The 22,754-nt window shown below is 35.7% G+C and overlaps 3 protein-coding genes across 6 annotated transcripts; 2 read left to right on the forward strand and 1 right to left on the reverse strand.

The window, feature by feature from the left end:
- Positions 1–169: 169 nt before the first annotated feature.
- On the forward strand, positions 170–5,211 carry LOC120017021 (probable serine/threonine-protein kinase At1g54610). The gene is made up of 7 exons (XM_038870060.1): positions 170–803; positions 1,393–1,677; positions 1,802–2,119; positions 2,228–2,449; positions 3,216–3,310; positions 4,186–4,291; positions 4,628–5,211. Exons 1-7 carry the CDS (start codon positions 312–314, stop codon positions 4,988–4,990), a joined length of 1,881 nt encoding a protein of 626 aa, XP_038725988.1. The 5' UTR covers positions 170–311; the 3' UTR covers positions 4,991–5,211.
- A 4,223-nt stretch (positions 5,212–9,434) lies between these two features.
- Positions 9,435–16,400, forward strand: LOC120017221 (protein S-acyltransferase 8). 4 transcript variants are annotated; one of them, XM_038870375.1, is made up of 6 exons: positions 9,435–9,557; positions 12,005–12,147; positions 13,759–13,944; positions 14,420–14,725; positions 14,861–15,094; positions 15,534–16,400. In XM_038870375.1, the coding sequence occupies exons 2-6, from the start codon at positions 12,109–12,111 to the stop codon at positions 16,038–16,040; spliced, it is 1,272 nt and encodes a 423-aa protein (XP_038726303.1). In that variant the 5' UTR covers positions 9,435–9,557; positions 12,005–12,108; the 3' UTR covers positions 16,041–16,400. The 4 variants fall into 4 exon arrangements, with proteins under 4 accessions (XP_038726303.1, XP_038726306.1, XP_038726302.1 ...); XM_038870378.1 differs by having other exon boundaries at positions 9,538–9,557; positions 12,012–12,147; XM_038870374.1 differs by lacking the exon at positions 9,435–9,557 and adding an exon at positions 9,918–9,984.
- A 4,019-nt stretch (positions 16,401–20,419) lies between these two features.
- On the reverse strand, positions 20,420–22,196 carry LOC119980074 (ethylene-responsive transcription factor ABR1-like). The gene is made up of 2 exons (XM_038822730.1): positions 21,633–22,196; positions 20,420–21,539 (listed from the first exon to the last, which is right to left on the reverse strand). The coding sequence occupies exons 1-2, from the start codon at positions 22,048–22,050 to the stop codon at positions 20,812–20,814; spliced, it is 1,146 nt and encodes a 381-aa protein (XP_038678658.1). The 5' UTR covers positions 22,051–22,196; the 3' UTR covers positions 20,420–20,811.
- Between the last annotated feature and the right edge of the window lie 558 nt (positions 22,197–22,754).

The raw sequence follows: 22,754 nt of genomic DNA on the forward strand, positions 1-22,754 counted from the left end.
GTACAAATTAAGCAGATGCAGAGTATATATACTACCCAACCCATCAGTAGGACCCACCTCCCCCATCTGATGATGACGTGGCAATACCTGTGACTTGTTAACATCTCATTGACCAGCTATACTCTCCTTGTGATTAATGTGTTTTTTTTTCTTTTCCCTGCGGCGGAAGAAGCAAAGAGAGGTAGAGCACCGGCAAAATCCTAAGTAGCAAGCATCTCTACAGTACAGCATGAATCCAAAACTGCCGTCGTTGGCCGGTTATCAAATCAAACATCACCAAGTGTCTCCTTTCCTTCTCTTCCTCCTTGTTCATGGCCTATTCTTCAAGTTTTCTTCTCAGGAAACAACAAACCAATCGATCACTTCAAATAATTTCGCCAAAATTGACACCAAATCAGACCCAGAAAGCTATGGGTTGTACTCAGGGAAAGCCTTCAATGAATACACCACCTACGGGTTTGGATAAGCTGAAAATGCAAAATGGGTATGCGGGTAGGAGAGAGGATTTTGCACCTAATAGAAGATCTACTGGCCAGAGGCAATCTGGCAGGATAGACCGCCCTGAGCCACCCATGGAAGTGGAGTTTGATGATGGTGGTGGAGAAGGTAAGTTGAGTGAGGGGGTGCTAAAAAGAGATGATGGTGCTCATGCTTGCGGGAACAATTCACGGAGAGATATACTTGTTGTTGGTGAAGATGAATTGGTGGATGGATGGCCAAAGTGGCTGACTGATAATATTCCTCGAGAGGTTTTGGCTGGTTTGGTCCCAAAGAGTGCAGAGAACTATGACAAGCTTGATAAGGTTGGTGTTGTTTTTTTTCTTTTTTTGTTAGCAATCTGATTGCTTTTGCTTTTGATTACTTAGCAAAATGGGGAATTCAAAAAAAAAATTATATATTTTCTTGCCAATTGATATTCCATTATCTTTATTTCTCAATTCTTATAAATTTAAATGGTGAAGATAAGAGCAGAACACTAGTGTACATATGAATTTAGTGATATTTGTTAGTTTAAAGAAAAAGTTTGATGGGATTGAAGAAATGGCTTCTGCAGAGGTTGGAGACAAAGAAGAAGTCTCTTTTTTGATGTGGGAAAACATTAAACGTCCCTGCTAATGTTATACCTGGATTTGGCCGACCAGATTGATAAGTGAGGAGGATAAATTGCATTAGCCACTCATTTCTGATTTTGTGCTCTGCACGCACCAAATTTATTGAATTGTACAAGTCTCATTTCAAATAAGGTGCTCCGCAATATCCTGACCTTGGCAAATCAATTTAAAAGTCAAATATATATATAGCATTTCTTTGCCTTTGAACAGGACATAGCTTTAGTACCAAGGAGGCTGAAGAAACCAGCTTTCGTAATTAGGTCTTGCAATTTGGTTTCAGGTAGGCCAGGGTACTTATAGTAACGTATATAAAGCTCGAGACAGAGACACTGGAAAGATTGTTGCCCTGAAGAAGGTTCGTTTTGACACCTCAGAACCTGAGAGTGTGAAATTTATGGCACGGGAGATTATGATATTGCTGAAGCTGGATCATCCCAATGTCCTAAAGCTTGAAGGGTTGGCCACATCGAGAATGCAGTATAGTCTTTATCTCGTGTTTGATTTCATGCAGTCTGATTTAGCAAGAGTCATCTCCCGCCCTGAAGGAGGACTAACTGAACCACAGGCAGAACATCTCTTACTTTAGTCCTTCTGTCTTTTAAGATTCCTTTCCTTCTTTTTGTCCCTTTTCGTTTATCTAAATTTAACTTTAAAGTCCTCTTTGACACTTGTCAGCTTGACTAATGCAGATCAAATGTTACATGCATCAACTGCTCTCAGGACTACAGCATTGCCATGATAGGGGAATACTACATAGAGACATTAAAGGATCTAACCTTTTGATTGATAAAAATGGGATGCTAAAGATTGGAGATTTGGGGCTTGCTAATTATTATTTTCCAAACGCCAAGCGTCCTCTCACAAATCGTGTTGTGACACTTTGGTATCGTGCACCTGAGCTATTGTTGGGTTCTACAGATTATGGAGTCGGTATTGATCTTTGGAGTGCTGGATGCGTCTTGGCAGAGATGTTTGCTGGGAGGCCAATTATGCCAGGCAGAACTGAGGTATGGCATTTACATTGTAGTGCCAATAGAATATCAGCCAATAATTATAAATGCTGGGACAGTCTTGCTGTTAGTAGAGATTTTACATCATATTGCTTATGAATTCAGGTTGAGCAACTTCACAGGATTTTTAAGCTATGTGGAACTCCCTCAGGGGAATATTGGAAAAAGTTAAGGTTGTCAACAACCTTCCGACCTCCCCAATGCTACAAACCTACTATTTTCCAAGCTTTCAGGGATTTCCCCGAATCTTCTATTGGTCTTTTGAGCACACTTCTTGCTTTGGATCCAACATATCGTGGTACTGCATCTTCGGCCCTTCAGAACGAAGTAAGTACAAGTTGGATAATGTTAGTTTGTTTTTAATACCTCAGTACGGAAGTTATGTAATGAGTTTGACATTTGTTTTAAAATGTAGACAATTGTTGATTATATGACTCTGTTCAATCTGTATGTAGCAAGCAAGATATGTGTATTGTCTGTTTAAAAGTAGCATTTTTAAGTCATGATTCATGAACCATCATTTCTCCAGCTGTTGCCTACTTTTGTATCTTCTGTCTAAAGGTTTTGAAGTGTGAAAGTTCATGGGAGTAAGCCAAAGTAGCGTTTTGCACAAATATAAATGGTATGCATTGGACTTTATGGCATGTCGTAGGAATTTGATGAATGCCCATGCAGTTTTTCCCTTTATCTCTTAATTTCTTCAGTTTTTGTTTGATTTCCATAACTAAGTACTTTATTTTTATATAAAAAAACTGTTTATTCAATTATTTTACTTCTGTGCTTTAATAGCTTCAGCTTGTAATCACGTGAATGCATACATGTTATGAACACCAAAGACACCTTGTAAGGACTTCTGAATTATGAGTGTTAAAGTATGTGAGTTGATGAATTCTCTTAGGTTCTAGAATCGTTAGCTTCGTGTTTAGCATATTGCCTACTCCAGTTTCAAGTGTTTTTTTTTCTACATAGCAAATGTGGAATGCCTCCAAGAGCTGTATCATTTGTGATGAGCAGAGTTAGATTCATACTGCAAGGAATTAATTAAATGCAGGGCTTCTTCTGATCTGATGCTTGAAGTATCTTTGTCTTGCAGTTCTTCCGCACAAGCCCTTTGGCATGTGACCTTTCAGGTTTACCTGTAATCTACCAAGAGGAGGATGAGCCACCTCAAGCTAGTGAACGGAGGAAGTAAGTTTTCCTTGGCAGTTGTACCAATTTTTAGTAGCACAAATTTTCAACCTGGTCAATCATAGTCCCATATTAAGGTGCTGAAAGCATTTTATGTTTGCCCACACATGATTGATTGACCTGGACCCCTTGTCCATGTGAAGTACCTAATACATGTCAATAATATGACGTTGTTTAGATGCTCTATTTCCAGGAAAAATAAGGAAATCAATTCCTTAGTCATCGAGAAAGACATGAATTATCTCCTACTAGTGTTACAGCAATACAGTTATATGCTTAGTCTCCGTTAGTGTTGTAACTGGTCAATGTGGACATATAATGCAGACATGTTTCTTTTTTTTTTAATCGGTTTTATTATTTTGTGGATTGGCTTCTGTGTCATCATGAGTATTCTAAAAATGATGGGGCAAAAAGACAAAAGAACCTTTCTTACTGTCATTAGAATTCAAAATTCAGTGTCACCATCTAGTCTTTTTTGTGGTTTTGTTGTGGTACTGCGTTTCGGATGTGTTTGATTCATACCTGCGCTTGTACTGATAATAAATATCAGGACTGCAAAACTAATGTCCCTTTTAAGAAATCTTGTCAGGAAGAGCATTAGGGATCTAAATGTTTCAATGACAAATAAAGATTACTGAATCAACTTCCATTACTGCATTCATCGATTTGTCTTTCGTACAGCTCAAAATATGAATCTACTTAACATCCTTGTGTAGCTGGTGCATAATTTTTGGACATCACTTCCTTAGGGCTGCAACTTAATAGCGTTCCTATTATTTTTATTCACCTCTGTTATATTGCTGTACCTAGTTCTGTTTATGGATCATTTACTTGTTACTGATTGTAAGTATCTGAATATGCTTTTTTTCCCTCAGGTATAAGAACTCCAGAATGAAGCAAAGGTCTCAAAGACATCGTGAACGAAGGAGAAAAGACATACCAACTGAGAAACCAAAAGAAGATCATGCGTCCCCTAAAGAGGTAGAAGTTTCGTCTTTAGAGATTGTTCTCAAGACTTTTTCTACCACATTTCACGATAACTTGTCAATTATTTGCATAATAAAATAACATTACAATACAGTGATGCCTGCTCAACAAATGTAGCAATTGCCATCCAGTCGCAAGAACAGTACCTAGTCCTTGACTATATATATAGCTAATTGAGATCGTCACTAATTTTTTTCGGTTAATTGAAAATTGCTGTTGTACCAAAGTAACGGTAGGATGTGAACTGCAACTGACTTCATGACAGTGCAAACTTCTAGAGTTCAAACGATGTTGAGGGTTGTCCATTGACTCTTGTACATGTTATTGCAGGATCAGGAAAGGACTGTTGGATCAAAAATCCAAAGCCAAGTACCACGATCCAGTACCAGTAGTACCTCGTCCAGCACAAGGCCAGGTCAGAATGAAAACCTGCCTTTCTTGCTATCCCCTATGGCATCCTCCCAGCAAATGCGCCTTCCCCCAGGAACCCAAGGCCATCCTAATGCTAGGAAAAGTTTCCACAAATTGCCTCCGTTGCCAACTTCTAAGACCATCACCGGCAAGTACAAAACGGAAGATGATGATGTGCGCAGACTGAGTCAAGTTAACCGGTCTGCATCCACAAGAGAATTCAGAGAAGTGAACCAAAGGAAGTATATACAACCCTATCCATTAGATGACCAGGCCCCATGAGATTACAATATCTAGCTAAAACCATTCTTTCTTGGTTTACCTACATAATGATTTTGCAGCTCTTCTTGGGTATTTGTTCAATATTTGTGCTCATATTTTTCTCAAAGTGATTAAGAGCATATACCAATATTACATATTATGCTAATTTATAACCATTATTGATGTTGATAAGTACAGGCCTGGTTGCTCTAGAACAAAAGATTTGTACTTTTCCTCTTCTATTTTCTTGAGTAATAGTGGTTGTGCCTAGTAGTAAGGTACAGTGGAAGTCAGTGGAAGTAAAATCAAATTTTGACTTCATCTCTTGAATTCCTTCTGATTGATGGGTGTAATTTTTTTTAATAGGTAAGTGTTAGAGGGGAATTGAACTCGTGAACTCTTGGTTAAATACCTTAACATAGGGCCACTGAGACTAAGGTCTAGTTTGGTAAAATTTTTTGAAAATAGTAGATATGTTAGCAGAAATAATGGTAGAAGAAATGTTGGACAATTTTAGTAGCAGATATGCTGCATGAATGTTGGGTAAGTGTTTGGTTGAATTTTTGCTGGTAACAATTATGCTATGTAGCATATTATGACAAATTACGCGTAGGGGTATTAAGCATTTTAGTTGTGTAGGTTAGACATATATATGAAAGTTTATATATAAAATAAAGAAAAATTAATGAAAATAAAATAAATATTAATTAATTTATCTAACATAATAAGATATTAATTTAACTGAGTACAATTAATTTATTAATTATATAGTGTAATTCGTGTTAATATTTTAATTAGTGGACATACGTCATGCAGGGATGACAGAGGAGAAAGCAGTACGGCACAGTTGAACCCTAAGAGGGAGTTCGATATTGCTTTGACAAGCTCAGGGTTATAATGGGAAATTAATATTTCATGGGGACAAAAGAGTAAATAAAAATGCAAATGCTACGTAAATGCTTCCAATTAGTAACATCGTAAAAAGTAGTATAAATGATGATGAAAATATCTCGGCTTACGTGCATAAAAAAATGTGTTTGGATAACTACTAGCATTTATATTAACAAGTAATATAAATGTTAAAATATAACCCTTACCATACGCACCCTAAGACCTAAAAACTACCACTTCCCTTAGAATGAACGAAACCACAGCCCCGCACAAAATAAGCTGTAAGGTATTTGGTGAATTGAAAGATGTTTGTAGCTTATAAGCTATGAAATGAGTTAGGTAAAATATATTTAGTTGTATTATTATTAATTTATAAGCCTAATTTATTAGGTAAAAATTATAATTATTTTAGGTAAAAGTTGTAATATAATATATTTAATATAAACATATAATATGAATAAATATAATTTCATATAGATAATTATAAATTAATAAATATAAAATGTTATTAAGAATTTTGTATGTTATTAAGAATTTAATTTATCTTATTGAGAATTTAATTTAATTATATAAATATGTTGTTAAGAATTTAATTTAATAGTACATTTTGTATGTTATTAAGAATTTAATTTATTTTATATAAATATTATTTAAATATAATATAGGTGGATCCATCATTTTTAAATAAAAAAAGTAATTTTTAACATGTGGTATCCACGTGGGTCCCACATTAAAAAATTTTAAAAAAAAAAGATGTCAACCGCTGTTGAAAAAGCTCTAAATTAAAGCTTTTTTTCAACTGGGGCGTGCCGCACTGTTTTAAAGGCGGTAACGCCCAACGGAACTGTGCTGTTTGGCACAGCGGTTCCTTAAACCAATATTTGATAGCATTGTTGGCACCACAAAAGCTAATCAATGTCAAAATTCTATGAAGTATAAATATTATGTACACACAAAAAATTCATTGTCCCAACTTATCCTCTCGTTAAGTGGGAAATTTCTGTACGTGCGGTTTTGACGACCTAAGATTAAGTACATATCAGATTTTCAAAGACAAACTTGTATGAATTCGTTCTCGATTATTAAAAAACAAAAACACTATACAAGTAGAAACCCACCTTGAGTTCAATTCCAACACAAAACTCTTGTACATCCACTTTCACCAATCCCAAAGAAAAACAAAGTCACTCTAGTGTTTTCACAAAAACCATATATATTCCCAAAAACTGCATACATTATTGGTTATCAACCAACTTTAATTTTGTTATTTCTGTCACCAAATGCATAGTTTGCTCCTCATGTTTACAATTTCAGGCACTTCATTTCATTACCTGCTTCTCCTCCGCTGGGAGGATTTATTGGTTGCTGTGCTTCCGGGGAGTGCATACGACATTTTTGATAATTCAAGAGTGAAGATCAAATTCTGCCTTAAGTTTCATACAGCAAGCTTCAATCCACTTCTCAGCTACATTGGTAGCTACGCTGTCTTGGCTGTCCCTTTCATGCTCCTCAACGGCCGCGCGGACAAATCTCATGCGTTGGAATCGATACTTCGTGATCGACCTTACTTTCTGAAATAACCTTAGTTTTTACAATATGCTTTCTCAATTGTGTTACTATCAATCTAGTTCTATTGCATAAATCAGATTTAGGAATTGTGTATAATTAATCCTCACACTATCAACACTCACATATGCTTTGCAAGCAATACTATCATAATTAAAATAAGTTATTTCATAACAAAAGTATAAAGTCGATCATTCACCATTTTGTATAATTTCAAATGTAGGCGCAAGAAAATTCAAACATATTTTCAAATGAATAACAACAATTATAAATGGTTGTTAGAGGTTTTATCAAATGGCCCGTTACATTTAATAATAGGAAATTCAAATATTAAAGCTGGGTTGAAAAATATTCAACAGTAAGTAATGATATTGAACCAAAGCAAAATGCAGAACACGACCATAATCATTACAAGGGAACCCCACCGATGAATACTCCAGGCTGGGCTAAGCAGGGACAGAAGACTATCACCTCTGAAATAGCACATGCAGGCAATGAGCATGAAAATTCATTTTCAGGAAAAAAGAAGAAGAAGAAAGTATGCGATCTTTCAGAAAGATAGGAAATTGTCACACGGACAAATTTCATCCCCGATCCTAACATTAATTTTAAAAAATTAATTTGCTGACTCAATTAATTTAACATAATAGAACTGAACCAGGTAAGATTCCAATTTCCAGGTTAGAGTCTTCTTACGCTAATAATAATAATAATAATAATAAGATAAATAAGATAATATTAATTATAAAAATATGTTGATGCCAATGTGTTACACTGTGTGTGCCCGCAAGCAAATGAGAGATAAGACAATACACACCAAATCAGGCTCTCTTTTTTAAATGGGGGAAGAGATTCGGACCCTGGTCATGAGGGTCATATACACTATTCTTATCATTTCAATTGATGGCTTAGGTGTACCAAATTAGCCTTGTTTAATCTGTCACAAGGACAAATTTCACCCCGATCCTAATATTAATTTAAAAAAGATTAATTTGCTGACTCAATTAATTGAACATAATCTTATTTTCTTAGTGACTAAAAATATAATTTATCAAGCAAATAAATAAAGTCAATTACCTCATAAATAACCGAACTAAGATTTCAAGAAACGTGTTCATGTTTAGTAATATTCTTCACAAGTAAGTTTTTCCCTATTTTAACAAAAAAACTATTTTAGGAGAATACCACTCCAACCGCATCACTCATTTCAATATCACATTAATATTTTACAAAAGAAAAGAGAGAAGAGAAGCTAGAGGAGAGAGAATACGACGGGAAAGAAAATAAAATAAAGTTTGATGAGTTTCCGGAAATATTGAATGTACTCCAAATTTTGGGTCCCATTGGTGTACTCCAAATTGAAAAAGGGTGTTCAAAAACAAGTTTTCACTCATATTGGGATACCCATTGGAGAAGTTCTTCGAAACCCTTTTTGTACGAGACTTTAAATAATCATCATCACTCTACGCTTGCTTTGCTTGGTTTTTCTTTGTTTGCAAACACGTACCGCAACCAAGCTAGCAATTTACGTAAGGTGACAAACAACACATCAGTTATAGTTATATGGGATTCGGGGGCTCTGTAATGCTCAGAGTGTATAATTCTCATTTAATGATTAGAGAGGTGTGCTATATGTTATACCATACTCTTATATTTTATCCACCATTGAATGAGAATGATAGACTCATATGAGGGTACAAGGGCTTCCAGTTTGTATTTGAAGTGAAGGGACTTAAAAGTAAGTTAATTTTAGGTAATTGATGGGCTTTTGAGGGTTTTACCACAGTAAAATCACATAGAGACAAACAAAAAAGTGAAAAACAACATGAAAAGAAAAAGTTGAAACCAGGATCTCGTTTTTTCTGCTTCCATCATATCTCGAGTTCCCGCCTGACCAAAAAAATTCTTCTTATGACTTTTGAAGACCAAAACGGTGTAGTTTAGGGATGTTAAAAAAAATAAAGAAAAAATAAATGTAGAAATAGGTGGCAAAAAATATTAAAATAATGGAAAATTAACTTTCCCTAAACTAGTAAACTGTTTCACTTTCATCCCCGTCTCCCTCTTCTTTCTCTGTATACAACATCTCACGCTCGCTAGGTCACACCGGGGCTCGGCTGTTCCGCACCAGGTACTATCTTCAGTAGTCGAAAGCTCGTCTCCATTACTCTAATGCTTAACTTGCTGCGGTTTCAATGTTTATAAGCGGAATAAGGAATTGAATAACCCACGATTTAGGGATTGGGAAGTAATACATAGAAGAAAGAAAGAAGACACAGTCTTGTATGCTGCAGACGCAAGCTTTATTTGCTTCTGTGTGCTTTGATTTTACTCCTTTTGTCCTTTGATTTGTCTATTTGTTTGGTTGTGAAATTGATGAATGTTTAATTGTGATTTGGGTCACTAGATGAACACTGAGCGATTCAATTGTGAACTAAATTGCTTCGTTCTTTTGGGAGTTAGACACTTTGAAACTTATGTTTGATATGCAGGTGGATGGACTTTTTTTTTTTTTTTGTAAGTGAATTTGGTGCTGGGATTTGACTTCCAAAACCTAGATACATCACTCTGTAAATTGTTTCTCTTGATTTTTTTTGTTCTTATTGTCTTTCGAAATAAATTTTATGTTATTCTAGTCCTAGACATGTTGGTATCATCTTCTACCCTTTGATTCTTCGTAACTTTACTAATTAGAACAGTTGAAGTGTTAAGATTTGCACCCCATATTTGATATAATTTGAAATATTAATTGGTTTATATCGTTTTCACAGTATGTAGACTGGAACTTGCTTGTGACATCTCCATATTATGCCAATATTATGAGACATGCAAGGAGTTGGTGACAATTTCTATGCCTATTAAGACTTTTGTTTTGAATAGTTAGATAACTACAATGTAGTCTATAGTAGTATCTAGATTTGGTGTTTCTATAACCTAGTTTCATGCGGCCTCATGCTTGCCTCTGGAAACAATTAACGAGGCTTATGCAAATAAGTGGGTGCCATGTTACTGGTATATAGAACAGTGGCATTTTAATAATTGAAATAAATTGTGATCTGGAAAATTGGAAAAAAAAAAAGCCAAATTTTACTAGCATCAGGGGCATTTTTCTCTATAGTTTTCATTGATTCCCTTGTCATCATATTGTATTGGATTATCTCAATTTGCCCTTGGTTGATTGAGCATGTTCGGATTTCCCAATGGAAAAATAAGGAGAAAAGGAAAATTACTTATTCTTTTGAAGTCTTAAGAAATGGCTTTAGTTTTGTCCTTTTCTGCCTACAACCTGTTGTAATCTCAGTTCTGTTATGTAGTTTATACTTTATACTGATTCTATTGTTCAGGTCAAGAAGCAAGTTTATATAATTGTTTTAAAAAATTATTGAAACTTGGTACTTAGTAGCTAGCAGAATATATCTTTCTACTGAGGCATATTATAGTGGACAGCTTCTGAAACTACTAGAGAAGGCATAGAAGACACATTGAAAAGGGCCAAATATATGCATCCCAGTATGATTTCTTGCAGGATTTGTTGTTGGACCAAATAATTCGTTCTGCCATTTCAGAGAAATTGTGAGGGGCTTTATCTTTAGGAAAAGATTAGCAAAAGCTATATTTCTTAGTAAAGAGAAAATCAAAATTTCTCTTCAAACCTGCCTTTAACCTGGCTCTTGCCTAGGACTTGGATGAGATCAGCTAAATCTTAAACACAATGTGAAGATGTTAGGAAATTTTCTTTATTACGATGCTTTCAGTACACTAGAAAAGAGTTTTTCCTTAAACCTCTGTTCTATGAAGCTTATGCATGCAAACAGAATTAATTTTTTATTTTTAAAGTGAGATAATGTTGTCGCTCGGTAAAAATTATTCTCTTACCAATAAGACGATTTTACTGCCTAATTCACATTTTAGTGTTTTGTGACAAGCTTCACTGATAACAAAGTAAAGTTGTCAATGAATATTGAATATCATTTTTTTTTCAATGTGAAGTTATGATAGTTACTAAAAAATATGTCAACTTGACAACCGAGGAATATTGTTACAGAAAATTGACTTTTAGTGACAACACTCGCCATTATCACTTAAATTGGTCATCAAATTCCATTTTTCTTGTAGTATTCTTCAGTAACTTGTTAGCAACAAAATATAAGCTTTAATATAATCCAGGAACTTTTTGTCATGAAATTACTACAAAATATACACCTTACCATGATTGATCACCTTCTAGATGAGGTTCTTGCAACATGTAATGTTATTATCAGGTGGATAATGGGTAGCATGTTAAACTAAGATTTAAACATGTTGACCTTGTAAGCTCTAAGATACTAGGGCATAAGAAAATGTGACAGGATGGAAAGAGTTTGGATTTTAGGTTTTCAAATTTGCGTATAGAAAAAATTTCCTCCATAAACAAAAAACATCCCACAAAATGACAAAACAGTCACACAAACTGAAAATTTCCAAAACAAAGTTTTGATTTACTGTGATATCTCCAAAAACCAGTCTTTAAATTCTTAATTTCCCTTTAGATTAACAGCAGATTGAGTGTGATTTAATTGAATTGTTTACTTTGGTTAGGGTGCAGGGAGAACGAATACATATGAGATGAACAACCACAAGTTCCGAATCTTTGATTTTGTGCCTGCCTAGTAACGTGGGTGCGTGCAGATTCAACATCAACCATGACTAAGCGCATTTACGAAGTTTGGAAAGGAAGCAATGTAAGACTTTTTAACTGTTTTCGAGAAAGTTAAAGTACTTTGATTCAAGTATGGGTGGTTGATAATTGGATGTTTTTCTTGTTTCTTTTGGGGGAATATTTTTGGGTTTTGATTGTTTTGGTTAGCTGTTTGATGCATTTTGAATTTGGTATGAAGTGGGTTTTCCTTTTTGGTGGGAAGTTTTGTATGTCAGTGCTTATAGGATGTGCTTGGTTAATTAGATGGGTGCAAAAAAAGTAGAAAATGAAGCTTTATAAATTAATTGTTTCGTTTCAAGATTGTATAGGTGTCAGCAAACTTAGACCTACATTTGTCACACTTTGTTTAGTTTCTTTATTGTTTTATCGTGTATTGGTACATGAATGATCTAATGATTTTGTTGAACCAAGAAAACCATAGCCTAGTACCATTAGGGGAGACAATGAAGCTATGATCAGTGGATACTGGATACTGCATTATGTTGGCGGCTTTTGTTTTTGTTGCATAGCTATAGAGAATTACTTTATTTTTTAGGTTGCCTTTTTTGATGCCTAGAATTCTTGGGTTTTAATAGGGTTAGAAGGCTAATCTTTATGTTTTGAGCTTGTTCTTCCTTCCACCTGCTCAAGGTTTTTAACATCAACAGCATAGAGTAGCAAATTTTTGGTGACTTGAGTTTAAGGGTTGTGTTGTTGTTGTAGGTAATTGGTTGTGAAAGCTGCTAGACTTTCTAGAAAGTCATAACCATACATGGAAGGATGTTTCTATAATAGCTGACTAGAAAATTTCTTTTTAACTGGCATACCACATTGTGGAAATTAAATGCTACAATTGAAGTGATAATTGTGGCTTATTTTGCTTATGAGCAGTATTCGTACTTAAAAGATCTGGTTGTGATAAGATATATAAGATTTGAATTCCACCCTGTATATTGTTATTTTCTCGCTGTCCGATCAATGACCAATCTCTATTTCTTGATAACTGTGATCAAAATTTGGAAGTTACATAAAAAGCCTTAAAAAGTAAATATCAAAGCTTTGCGAGAACTGGATTCAGTGCTCCTATGTGAGATGTAAATGACGTAGGATATATGTGAACTTGTCAATGCATATGGCCTGACTGCCTAAGTGGCATCCTTTGTATGCCTTATTGTTTCTGTTATGATTTTAAAAGAAGTTTATTAAGGCACCAAGGGGTGCAAGCCTATAACATCTACAAAGCAAGAATTATGAGAAGTGCCTGCTTTCATTATGCCACAACTTTGCATTTGATAACATTGGAGCTTATCCTGGTGATCGATGCTATATGTGGTGAACAACAATGCAGATATCTTTCAGAGACCCTTTTAGCCAATAAAACTTAGTGAGAGGATTGCATGGATCTTAGATTGCGACGACCCTAGTTTAATTTTGGTTGATAAGGTGAATGTCGGGTTTTACATTAAATATTACCTGCTACCAGCAAACATTATGATGCTTTCTGAGTTTCCTCATTGCATTATATAGTATTTTATCTCATAAGAAATACAATGTTTGCTCATGGGTCCTTTAGATCTATTTCTGTTTCCCTTAAAATGTCTTCTTAAAGCAGTTTGTCAGGTCTTTATCTAATATTCTTTTCCATCTTCCACAGAAGTTCATTCTTGGTGGGAGGTTGGTGTTCGGGCCAGATGCTAAGTCATTGCTTGTCACCTTATTGCTGATCATTGTTCCAGTTATAGCCTTTTGTGTATTTGTTGGGAGACATCTATGCCATGAATTTTCACCGTATAATGCAGGATATGCAATCCTGGTGGCAGCAATTGTGTTTACTGTTTATGTAAGTCTTCCTAATCCCTGGATTAGTAGTTTGCTGCTAATTTCTCTATAGGAATTCATGGACAAGATTTGTGCTCCAGAAGTGTTCGTTTTCTGATGGGTTACCAACCATTCTTGTTAGTATGAAGCAGTCTGTGATAAAATTATGTTTTGTGATGCAATTGTGACAATAATCCATGCATGGATTAGGAAGACTTACATAATTTAAAAAGTATGACAATAATCCATGCAATTGTGACAAATAATCCATGCTACTGTGACAAATAATCTTTAAAAAAATGTAATTTAAAGGAAATCCTCTTCTAATAAGGATTCTTATGTCACAACTCACAACTTTTCTTCACTGCCCTAAAGAATTTTTCACTCCAGATAACTCATTAAATGACCAAAATTTTGGCTGATTTCTTTTGCAGCAGTTTAGATTTGAGGTTTAGTTGTCGGTAGTAATGTTTAATTTAGTTTGTCGATTTTGATAGGTTTTAGGTCTTCTACTCCGCACATCAGCTCAGGACCCAGGAATCATTCCACGTAATTTACATCCACCAGAGGAAGAGTTTCGGTATGATTCTTCAGCATCAGCCGAAATTGGGGGAAGACAAACACCCAGCCTTCAGTTTCCTCGAACAAAGGAAGTTATGGTTAATGGAATTCCTGTACGGGTTAAATATTGTGATACGTGCATGCTTTATCGTCCTCCTCGTTGTTCTCATTGCTCCATTTGCAACAATTGCGTGGAACGATTTGATCATCATTGCCCTTGGGTGGGCCAATGTATTGGACTGGTATGCGTTTGAACGGGCAATTACTGTTTATGTTGTGTATATTTCATTTCCAATTAAATTATTATGGCTAGTTGTTTGTTTTCGGCAATGAAGAGTGTCATACTATGAACTATACTTCTCTCTTTTTATGTGCAGCGCAACTATCGCTACTTCTTTTTGTTTGTTTCGTCAGCAACGCTTCTTTGCATCTACGTGTTTTCCATGTCGGCCCTGTACATTAAAGTTCTGATGGATGATGAACATGGCACTGTCTGGAAGGCAATGAAAGAATCTCCTGCATCTGTTGTACTAATGGCCTATTGTTTCATTTCACTGTGGTTTGTGGGCGGACTTACTGGCTTTCACTTGTACCTTATCGCTACCAACCAGGTCAGTTCATCTCCCTATCCCTGTCTCTCTCTCTCAAATTTGTTTGTCTATAAATTTTAGATGTTATGGTCGTGTTTTAGTCGCCCTGAATCTGAATGAGCTTTTTGAAACCTATTTACCACCATGGACTTACTCAGCAAGTCCATGGCTAGTGGAGTTTTTTTTTAAAAAAATTTCCTTGTTAATGTTTGTTGTTTGTGCATTAGAATTCTGGGGGCTTAAGAACTTGTTCTTTTCACGAATGTTAATAATTTGTACTGTGTGCCTGCCTTGGAGTATTTTTAAGTGACATAGTAACCAGAGTGTGGGAAGAAACCTTTGGAAATCTACTAAAACATTAAGCCGGCCTTAGGGAAGAACCTATAATTATAGATTTTTAGGTACCTTAGTCCATGGCTGACTCTGTTTTATTAGCTGAATATATACCATTATGTGGCAGACAACCTACGAAAATTTCCGGTACAGAGCTGACAACAGGATTAATGTTTACAATCTGGGTTGTGTGAATAATTTTGTTGAAGTCTTTTGCACAAAGATAAAGCCCTCAAAGAATAACTTCAGGGCTTTTGTTCAAGAGGAAGTTTCAAGGCCTGCTTTGCCCACTACACGAGAAACAGAAGCAGAAGAATCAGGGACAGACCCGCGCTCAAAGGTTGAAGATGATCTTGATATTGGTGAAGATCTACTGAAGATCTCCCAGCGTCGTAATATTGAAGAAATTGATGAGGATATACGCGGCAGAGGGAGCAATGGGCCTCCCCATAATAACTCAGAAGCGGACTCAGTTCTTGGCTCTGACCATAGAGCTCCCACTATACGTTCAGAAACTCGGCACTCAAGCTGGGGGCGTAGAAGTGGGAGTTGGGAAATTGCTCCTGACCTCATTGCCAATTCAACAGTCACCGAAAATCGAAGCTACGTTTCTCAAAAGGATTTAGAACAATGAGGGAATTTGTGTATAGATGATTGATTTAGTCATGCATCTAAGTGGGCGAGATACGCAGTTACATGAAGATGTTATCTTAACGATTTTGAAGGAAGTGGCAGTTGGAAGAAAATTAACCATCATCCAATGCTGGAGTCAAATTTCTTCCCATTTTATTGATTAGAAGCTTGTACTGCCCGTCTTTCTTCTTTCTTCTGTTTTTCTTTTTCTTTTCGAAATGGTAGCTGTATTTACTTTCTACTAATAGCTGTCCATATTCAATGTGTATTTGTAATTGTTTGAAAATTCAAGGATATAGTGTGCCCTTTTCCTTAAATTCTCAGTTCTCTTTTAAACTGGATTGACATGGGATTGCCTGTTGCTGGATTTATTCTTTATGTAAATACTTGTTAATCCTGGAGGATGGAAATGTTGCCGCCTTATGGCTTGTCAACTTTGAGCTTTACAAATTCATTTTGATTCATTGCATCGTATGGGCAGTGATCAAAGTGGCAGGCTGGTATTGGCTAACCGACGCCCGCGGTGGTATCGGCCAACTGATTCTTCTAATGTGGTCTGCTTTGAGATGTAGTTATTGCCTTGCGTGCCAGTAATCACGTCTGTGAGACGGAGTTGTATTCCATACAAAAATCCTTCCATAGAAAAACGCCCACACCCCAAAAGCCCCCCCATTTTTCTTGTGAAGATGGTTATTGGTCATGTATTTTTTGCTTGTAGGGGTGACAAGACTATGTCCGGTCCAGTTGATCGAATTTGTTCGACCCAAATTAAACTAAGTTTGGACATAAGTTATATGTCCGAAATTTGGTTTAGTCAATTAAGTACGTCCGAAATTCAATCCAAGTTAGGGTCTGGACATGTAAATATTTCGTAAACACGTGCTGTTGTTCGACCTGAAACCGAAATTTTTGCCACCCCTATTTGCTTGTAGTAATATTTTTGCAACCCTCTACACATTAAAGAGAGAGCTGAAGACTCCAACAGAACTGGTGCAAAAAGGTATGTTCCAAAACTGGGCGACATTTCCACCTTCTGCATCGGTGCATCCAAACCATTCAATCCCATCCCCGGAAATCATCGGCTAGATGATTTTTACTAGTGTGATTATTTATTTATTTTATTTTATTGGTCATGTTTTCATTAGCTTCATTGCCAACAAATAAGTACAGGAAGAAGAGAGCTTGCTTCCAACAATTTGTCTATCTGGAACTTTAAAACTCAATCATCTCTGTCTCTCAACTACACCATGACCATGTTAGAAACTAAATCAAACCAACAAAATTATCAAATAAATAAAAAAAAGTGTAATCCTAAGAGGATAAATCGAGATGTGGATTTGTTGGAAACAAAAAAAAAAAAAAATTATAGAGAGCTAGAGAAGAATCAACAACATTGATTTGTGGAGGGCCAATTTCTCGGTAAGCCATTTGTTTCATTGTTTGTGGAAAGAAAGAAATTTCTTGAAGAAATGAGAAAGTAGAGAGAACTCCTCCATAGAGAGAACTCTCCTGTAACACCGAACTAACATCGAGATGTTATATATATACGTACTTATATTTACCAATTATAAACTCATACAATATATTAAGTCATACTAAATATATTATATTGAGTCATATATATAACTAAAAAAAGTGAAATATCATATTTTATGTTAAAGATTAATCATAATGTACCTAAACTTTATTAATAATTTTTAAAAAATTATGAACTATGTGTGTCTGTTTTAAGAATTTGTGTAATATTTTTTTAACATTTAATCTTTAAAAAAAATTTCAAGTACCTTTCTCGACGGTATTTAAAAAAAAAAATTAAAGATTAAACGTTAAAAAAATGTAACACAAATTCTTAAAACGGGCACACATAGTTAATGATTTTTGTAAAAATGTTGATAACAAAATATTACTTAATTTGCTATTTTTTTAAAAAAGCATAAAATGATAAATTTGACGGGCCGGCACGGCCCAACCCGTTTGACATCTCTATGTTATGCTATAAAAAATCATTGAAATTAGTACATCAATCACAATTAAGTTTGATATCATTCACACCTCAGCCACTGGTTGAAATGGTAAAAATAGTGTGTATCATCCAGATGACTAGAGTTCGAATCTCCCTTCCCTATTTAAAAAAAAAAGTTTGATATTTCCTCTAATAAATTATCTTTTCAGCCCAAAAAACTTGGGAAAATAACAAAAAAATAAAAATAAGAAATTCTTTGCCCTAACATTTAACTAATTAGATCTTGGGCCCTATGTGTCTTGTCCCTTGTGGTTTGGTCATTTCCATTAACAAATTAAAGCGACAAATGAATTGAATAGTAATTGTGTTCAAATTTGTTTTGGTTCTGCTGAATCGATTTGATTTGATTTGTGAGTTTCATTTGGGTTGATGTCATCTTCAATCAACGCCTACTCTTGGGAACCTATTTTTTAGGTCATGTCAATTTCTTTTGACTTCATGTTTTGGTTCCACAAGACACAAACCAACCCTTTGAATACTATATCCCCCCATCTTCCCAACTTTAAGAATCTATTCCATGCTTAAGTGCATCCCCACCACAAAACCCTTGTGGGGTTTATTTGGGAAGAAAATTTTGGTTTCAAGCGTTCAAATTCCCTATCTGAAACCTATTATAGAATAGGAATAACTCCTCATTAGAATCGACTATTAGACACACATGACTAACTCAATCGACTGTCAATCGATTCACCTTACGTGAAACTTGAGAGCATGAAAAGAGCTTACGCCTTCAAATAAAAAATCAAGAGTTATTGTGTTCCCTATTGTGATGATTCTTGGTATGAAATCTAGAAATATTACATTGGACATGAATAATCAAATGCCACAAATGAGATTTGATATGTTGATCCTCATCCTACTATTTTACCTAAAACATGGTTAGGTAAACGACCGTTCATAGAGATATCAAGTTCTGATTGGTGACACATTTTTTAATAATCCTAAGCCGGAAAGAGAAGACCAGAGAGAGAGAGTTAATCGGGATAATAATAAAGAAAATTATAGCACGTGTCGCAAAGAAAATCGCTACGAACTCACGGTGTCGAAGATGTACACGTCTTACTCCACCAACTCTGCACGCATCTCCATCTGTCTTCTTCTTTATTGCTTATTACGTCGGCGAAGACCCACGCCTTCCACACGTGTCAGTGGTGGCCCACCGAGAACTTTTCAACTCTATCTATCTTTATAAAGTTTAACTTAAAACCTCTGTCGCTGTCACGTGCGCTTACACGTGCGCACTGACCTCATCATCATCCACACACAAGAAGACAAAAATTATGGGGCGGGGACGTACTAATCTAGTAAAATCTTTGTTGAGACGTAATCCCATGATACACCCTTTTTTTAAAGTATATATATTTACAATATAGTTTCCAGATTCATAGTACTTGACCAAAATTTTGTCATAAGAAGAGACGTACATCGTCTCATTTCTTTATTTTTAGATCGAACAATTCCATCGAATTGAATATAATTTATACTTGTACGTATGATAGCATCTACTATACCAAGAATATCGATGAACTCAGACCGACCTGATAAAAAATAAGAAGAATAAAATGTTAATGGAAGTTTCTAATGATCACATCTTTAGGGCCCACCCAAAGATGCCCCATCATCCAAAAAAGGATATTTTTATGCCTTGCACTTTTTAATTGTAAAGTAAAAGCATGTATGAAATGTGAGAATATTTTAGCACGTTTTTTGGTGTCTTCTCTTCCTCCAAAACGATGAGGAGCAAAGAAGTTTGACATGGATAAGTTCTCATTAAGATATTATGAGATGCATAATCACAAAACGACTAGCGATCAAGGGCTTCTTTTCTTTGTTGACCGTTTTTTAATTGCCTAACTGATTTTTAGGCATTGATGTTTGTGTTGGCCATTGTTTTCGTCCTACACGACTTATTTAAGATGGCGCATATCATGGACTTAGCCTCCACCAAACAAGAATTTATTCAATGTTCTAATACGACCATGTCAATCGACAAACGATTAGTGACAATACATAAGTATAAGTAGTTAAGAATTGAGATAGGTAGTTTGTAATTCAAATTCTAAAAATGTATCAACTGCCTATAAATTAACACTGTTACATTGATTCTAATTGCACCACATCATAATATGACATGATCATTGAATAAAATTTATCATACAAAATGACCTTTTGTTTTGATAAAATGGGTAGAGTTTGTTAGGTTTTAATTCAAATCCCTTTTGTGGTTTCTATTCAAACTTCAAAAGAGAGTAGTAATGTTCCGTCTTTCCTTCTATTTGACTAAAATAATGTATAAAAAGAGTCACTAATTTTGAATAAATCGTAGCAGAAATGAAGAACAAGAAAGAAACAGGGTATTAAGGTCAACAAACACTAATGAAGCAGGTATATTCTCATTGAACATCACCCTCAAAATGGATAATTATCAACAAGAAAATATTAATAGAGAAAGAAAGAAAGCTCGATTATTTTAATGAATCTACGAGTGTAAGCCGAATCGGACAAACGCAATCTACTTCTTTGGGTCCAAAGCTGATTGTCTCTATCTTCTTTAGCCACTTTAACTTAATAATAATAATATGATCTTGTTCTTTTCTTTTCAAACAAAAACAATGAACTCAAGGGTGTAAAAAAAAAATACATTCAGATAGATATCAAATCAGAAGATATAAAATATGATCTAAGCTATGATAGTAACAGATGAAATTTTTTAAAAAAATTATATTTCAAAATTTTGTATAAAATAAAATTAACTAGTAGAGGAAGGATCATGACCAGAATGTGACCACGGAGGCACCGGGAAAACCTCACTCTGCTGCTGCTGCTGATGTTGTTGCGGTGGCGGCGGCCGGAGAAAACTCGACGGCTGCTGCTGTTGAGTGGAGAAAAGCAGAGGAAATGAAGCAGAGGAGGAGGAACCAGAAGACGAAGGCGGCATCGCGGATTGCATGGACGCCAACTGGGAATTGTAATACATTTGTTCAAGCAAAGTTGACGGCTGGTGCAAAGGAAAACCTGCCGAACTCTGTAGCAATTGCGAGTAGTCCCAATAGTCTCTCATCGCATCGGGCGCGACCTGAAACGGTTGCGACTGAAAAAATGGAGGTAATGTCACATTCGGCGATGTAAGTTGTTGTTGGGTAAATTGTGTTGATTGAGTGGTCGAGATTGTTTGCTGTTGTTGTGGCATTAGCCGGACGTTTTCGGGGAAATTGAGTTTTGCTCTGTTTCCCCTGAATCTTAAGGCGGCCTCGTCGTATGCTCTGGCTGCTGCCTCTGCTGTGTCGAATGTTCCTAACCATACTCTCGCTGCTTTGTGGGGATCGCGGATTTCAGCTGCCCATTTCCCCCACGGCCTCTGTCGAACTCCTCTGTACCTCCTCCTCCGCTCTCCGGATTCTTCGCTTGATGGTGACGGTGTTGGTGGTGTACTCGCGGCCGGAGGAGGTGGATGGACAATTGTCGAACTTGTTTCTTCTGTGGAACAAATAAACAAACATCAATTATAGATTGAAACACTGTTCCATTGCAGAGAATAATAAGGAAATAAAGAAAGGGTTTTGAATTAACCAGATAATGATGATGAGACTGTAGAAGAAGAAGATTGAAAATCCCTAAACCCTGCATAAACCCCTGGCGGCACCACCGACCCGATCAACTGATCATGATGCTGATGATGAGTTGTTGCAACATCTTCTGCTTCTTCACGCCCTCTCTTTTGTCCAATCCAAATTGACCCGGAACTCGAAGAGCCTGAATAAGTAGAAGAAGATGAGCCAAAACTCGGCCTCACATGAACGTTCCCAAGACCCCAAGGACCACCATATGTGACGGCAGAGCTGAGTGAGGACATCTCTCCTCCGCTTGTTTGCTCTGAATACAGAGGTGGTGGTATTGGCCATTCATGTTGTTGCTTATGTTCATCGCCGCCGCCGCCACCATAGAAACCGCCAGAGTCTTTGTTGTCCGCCACCTTGAGTACACACATATAAACAATCACACACTAGTGTTAATAGAGAAATTTGAACTGTTTTTTTTTGTTCGTATATATATTTCTGCAAACTTTTCTTCTTTTTTTGTGGAAATGAAGGGAGGGTTTTATATGTGACGATAATGGGATAGCTAGGGAATTCAAAAATGATGAGCTTCAGCCGGTAATCTTATAGGGAAGGTGCAATCCTTTTATGCGATAATTATGAAAAACTAATAATATAATATTATTATTAGTTTCGGAGATTGAGTTGAAGTGATGTGACGGACACCCCAGTCATTAATTAAAATGATAAAGATAAAGATAATGTGTATCACATTAAAACAGAGTTCGAATCCCTCCTCTCTTGTCTTAAAAAAAAAAAGTGACCTCACGCAGACAAACCTAAGCTACCGACTATGTGTGTATGTCTGAAGTCTGAACACTTATTTAAGACCAAAATATTTGACTGATTTATATGCAACCAATGGCAGCTTTTGCACCTTACAGCAAAATGTCGGTTATTTTTTAAGGTGAGCATTCCTTTTCCTTTTCTTTTGTTTTTTTTTCTGTCTAATAAAAGATAAAAAGAGAGTTCATGTTCGAATTGAGTTTGAATAGTAGACAGCATTGTTAGGGTTTTAAATCAATGAAAATGTTAATTTAACCTTATTATTTTGAGAAATGGGAATTATATATATATATATATATATATATATATG

Source organism: Tripterygium wilfordii, chromosome 15 (assembly GCF_013401445.1).
Source record: "Tripterygium wilfordii isolate XIE 37 chromosome 15, ASM1340144v1, whole genome shotgun sequence".
Taxonomy (NCBI): domain Eukaryota; kingdom Viridiplantae; phylum Streptophyta; class Magnoliopsida; order Celastrales; family Celastraceae; genus Tripterygium; species Tripterygium wilfordii.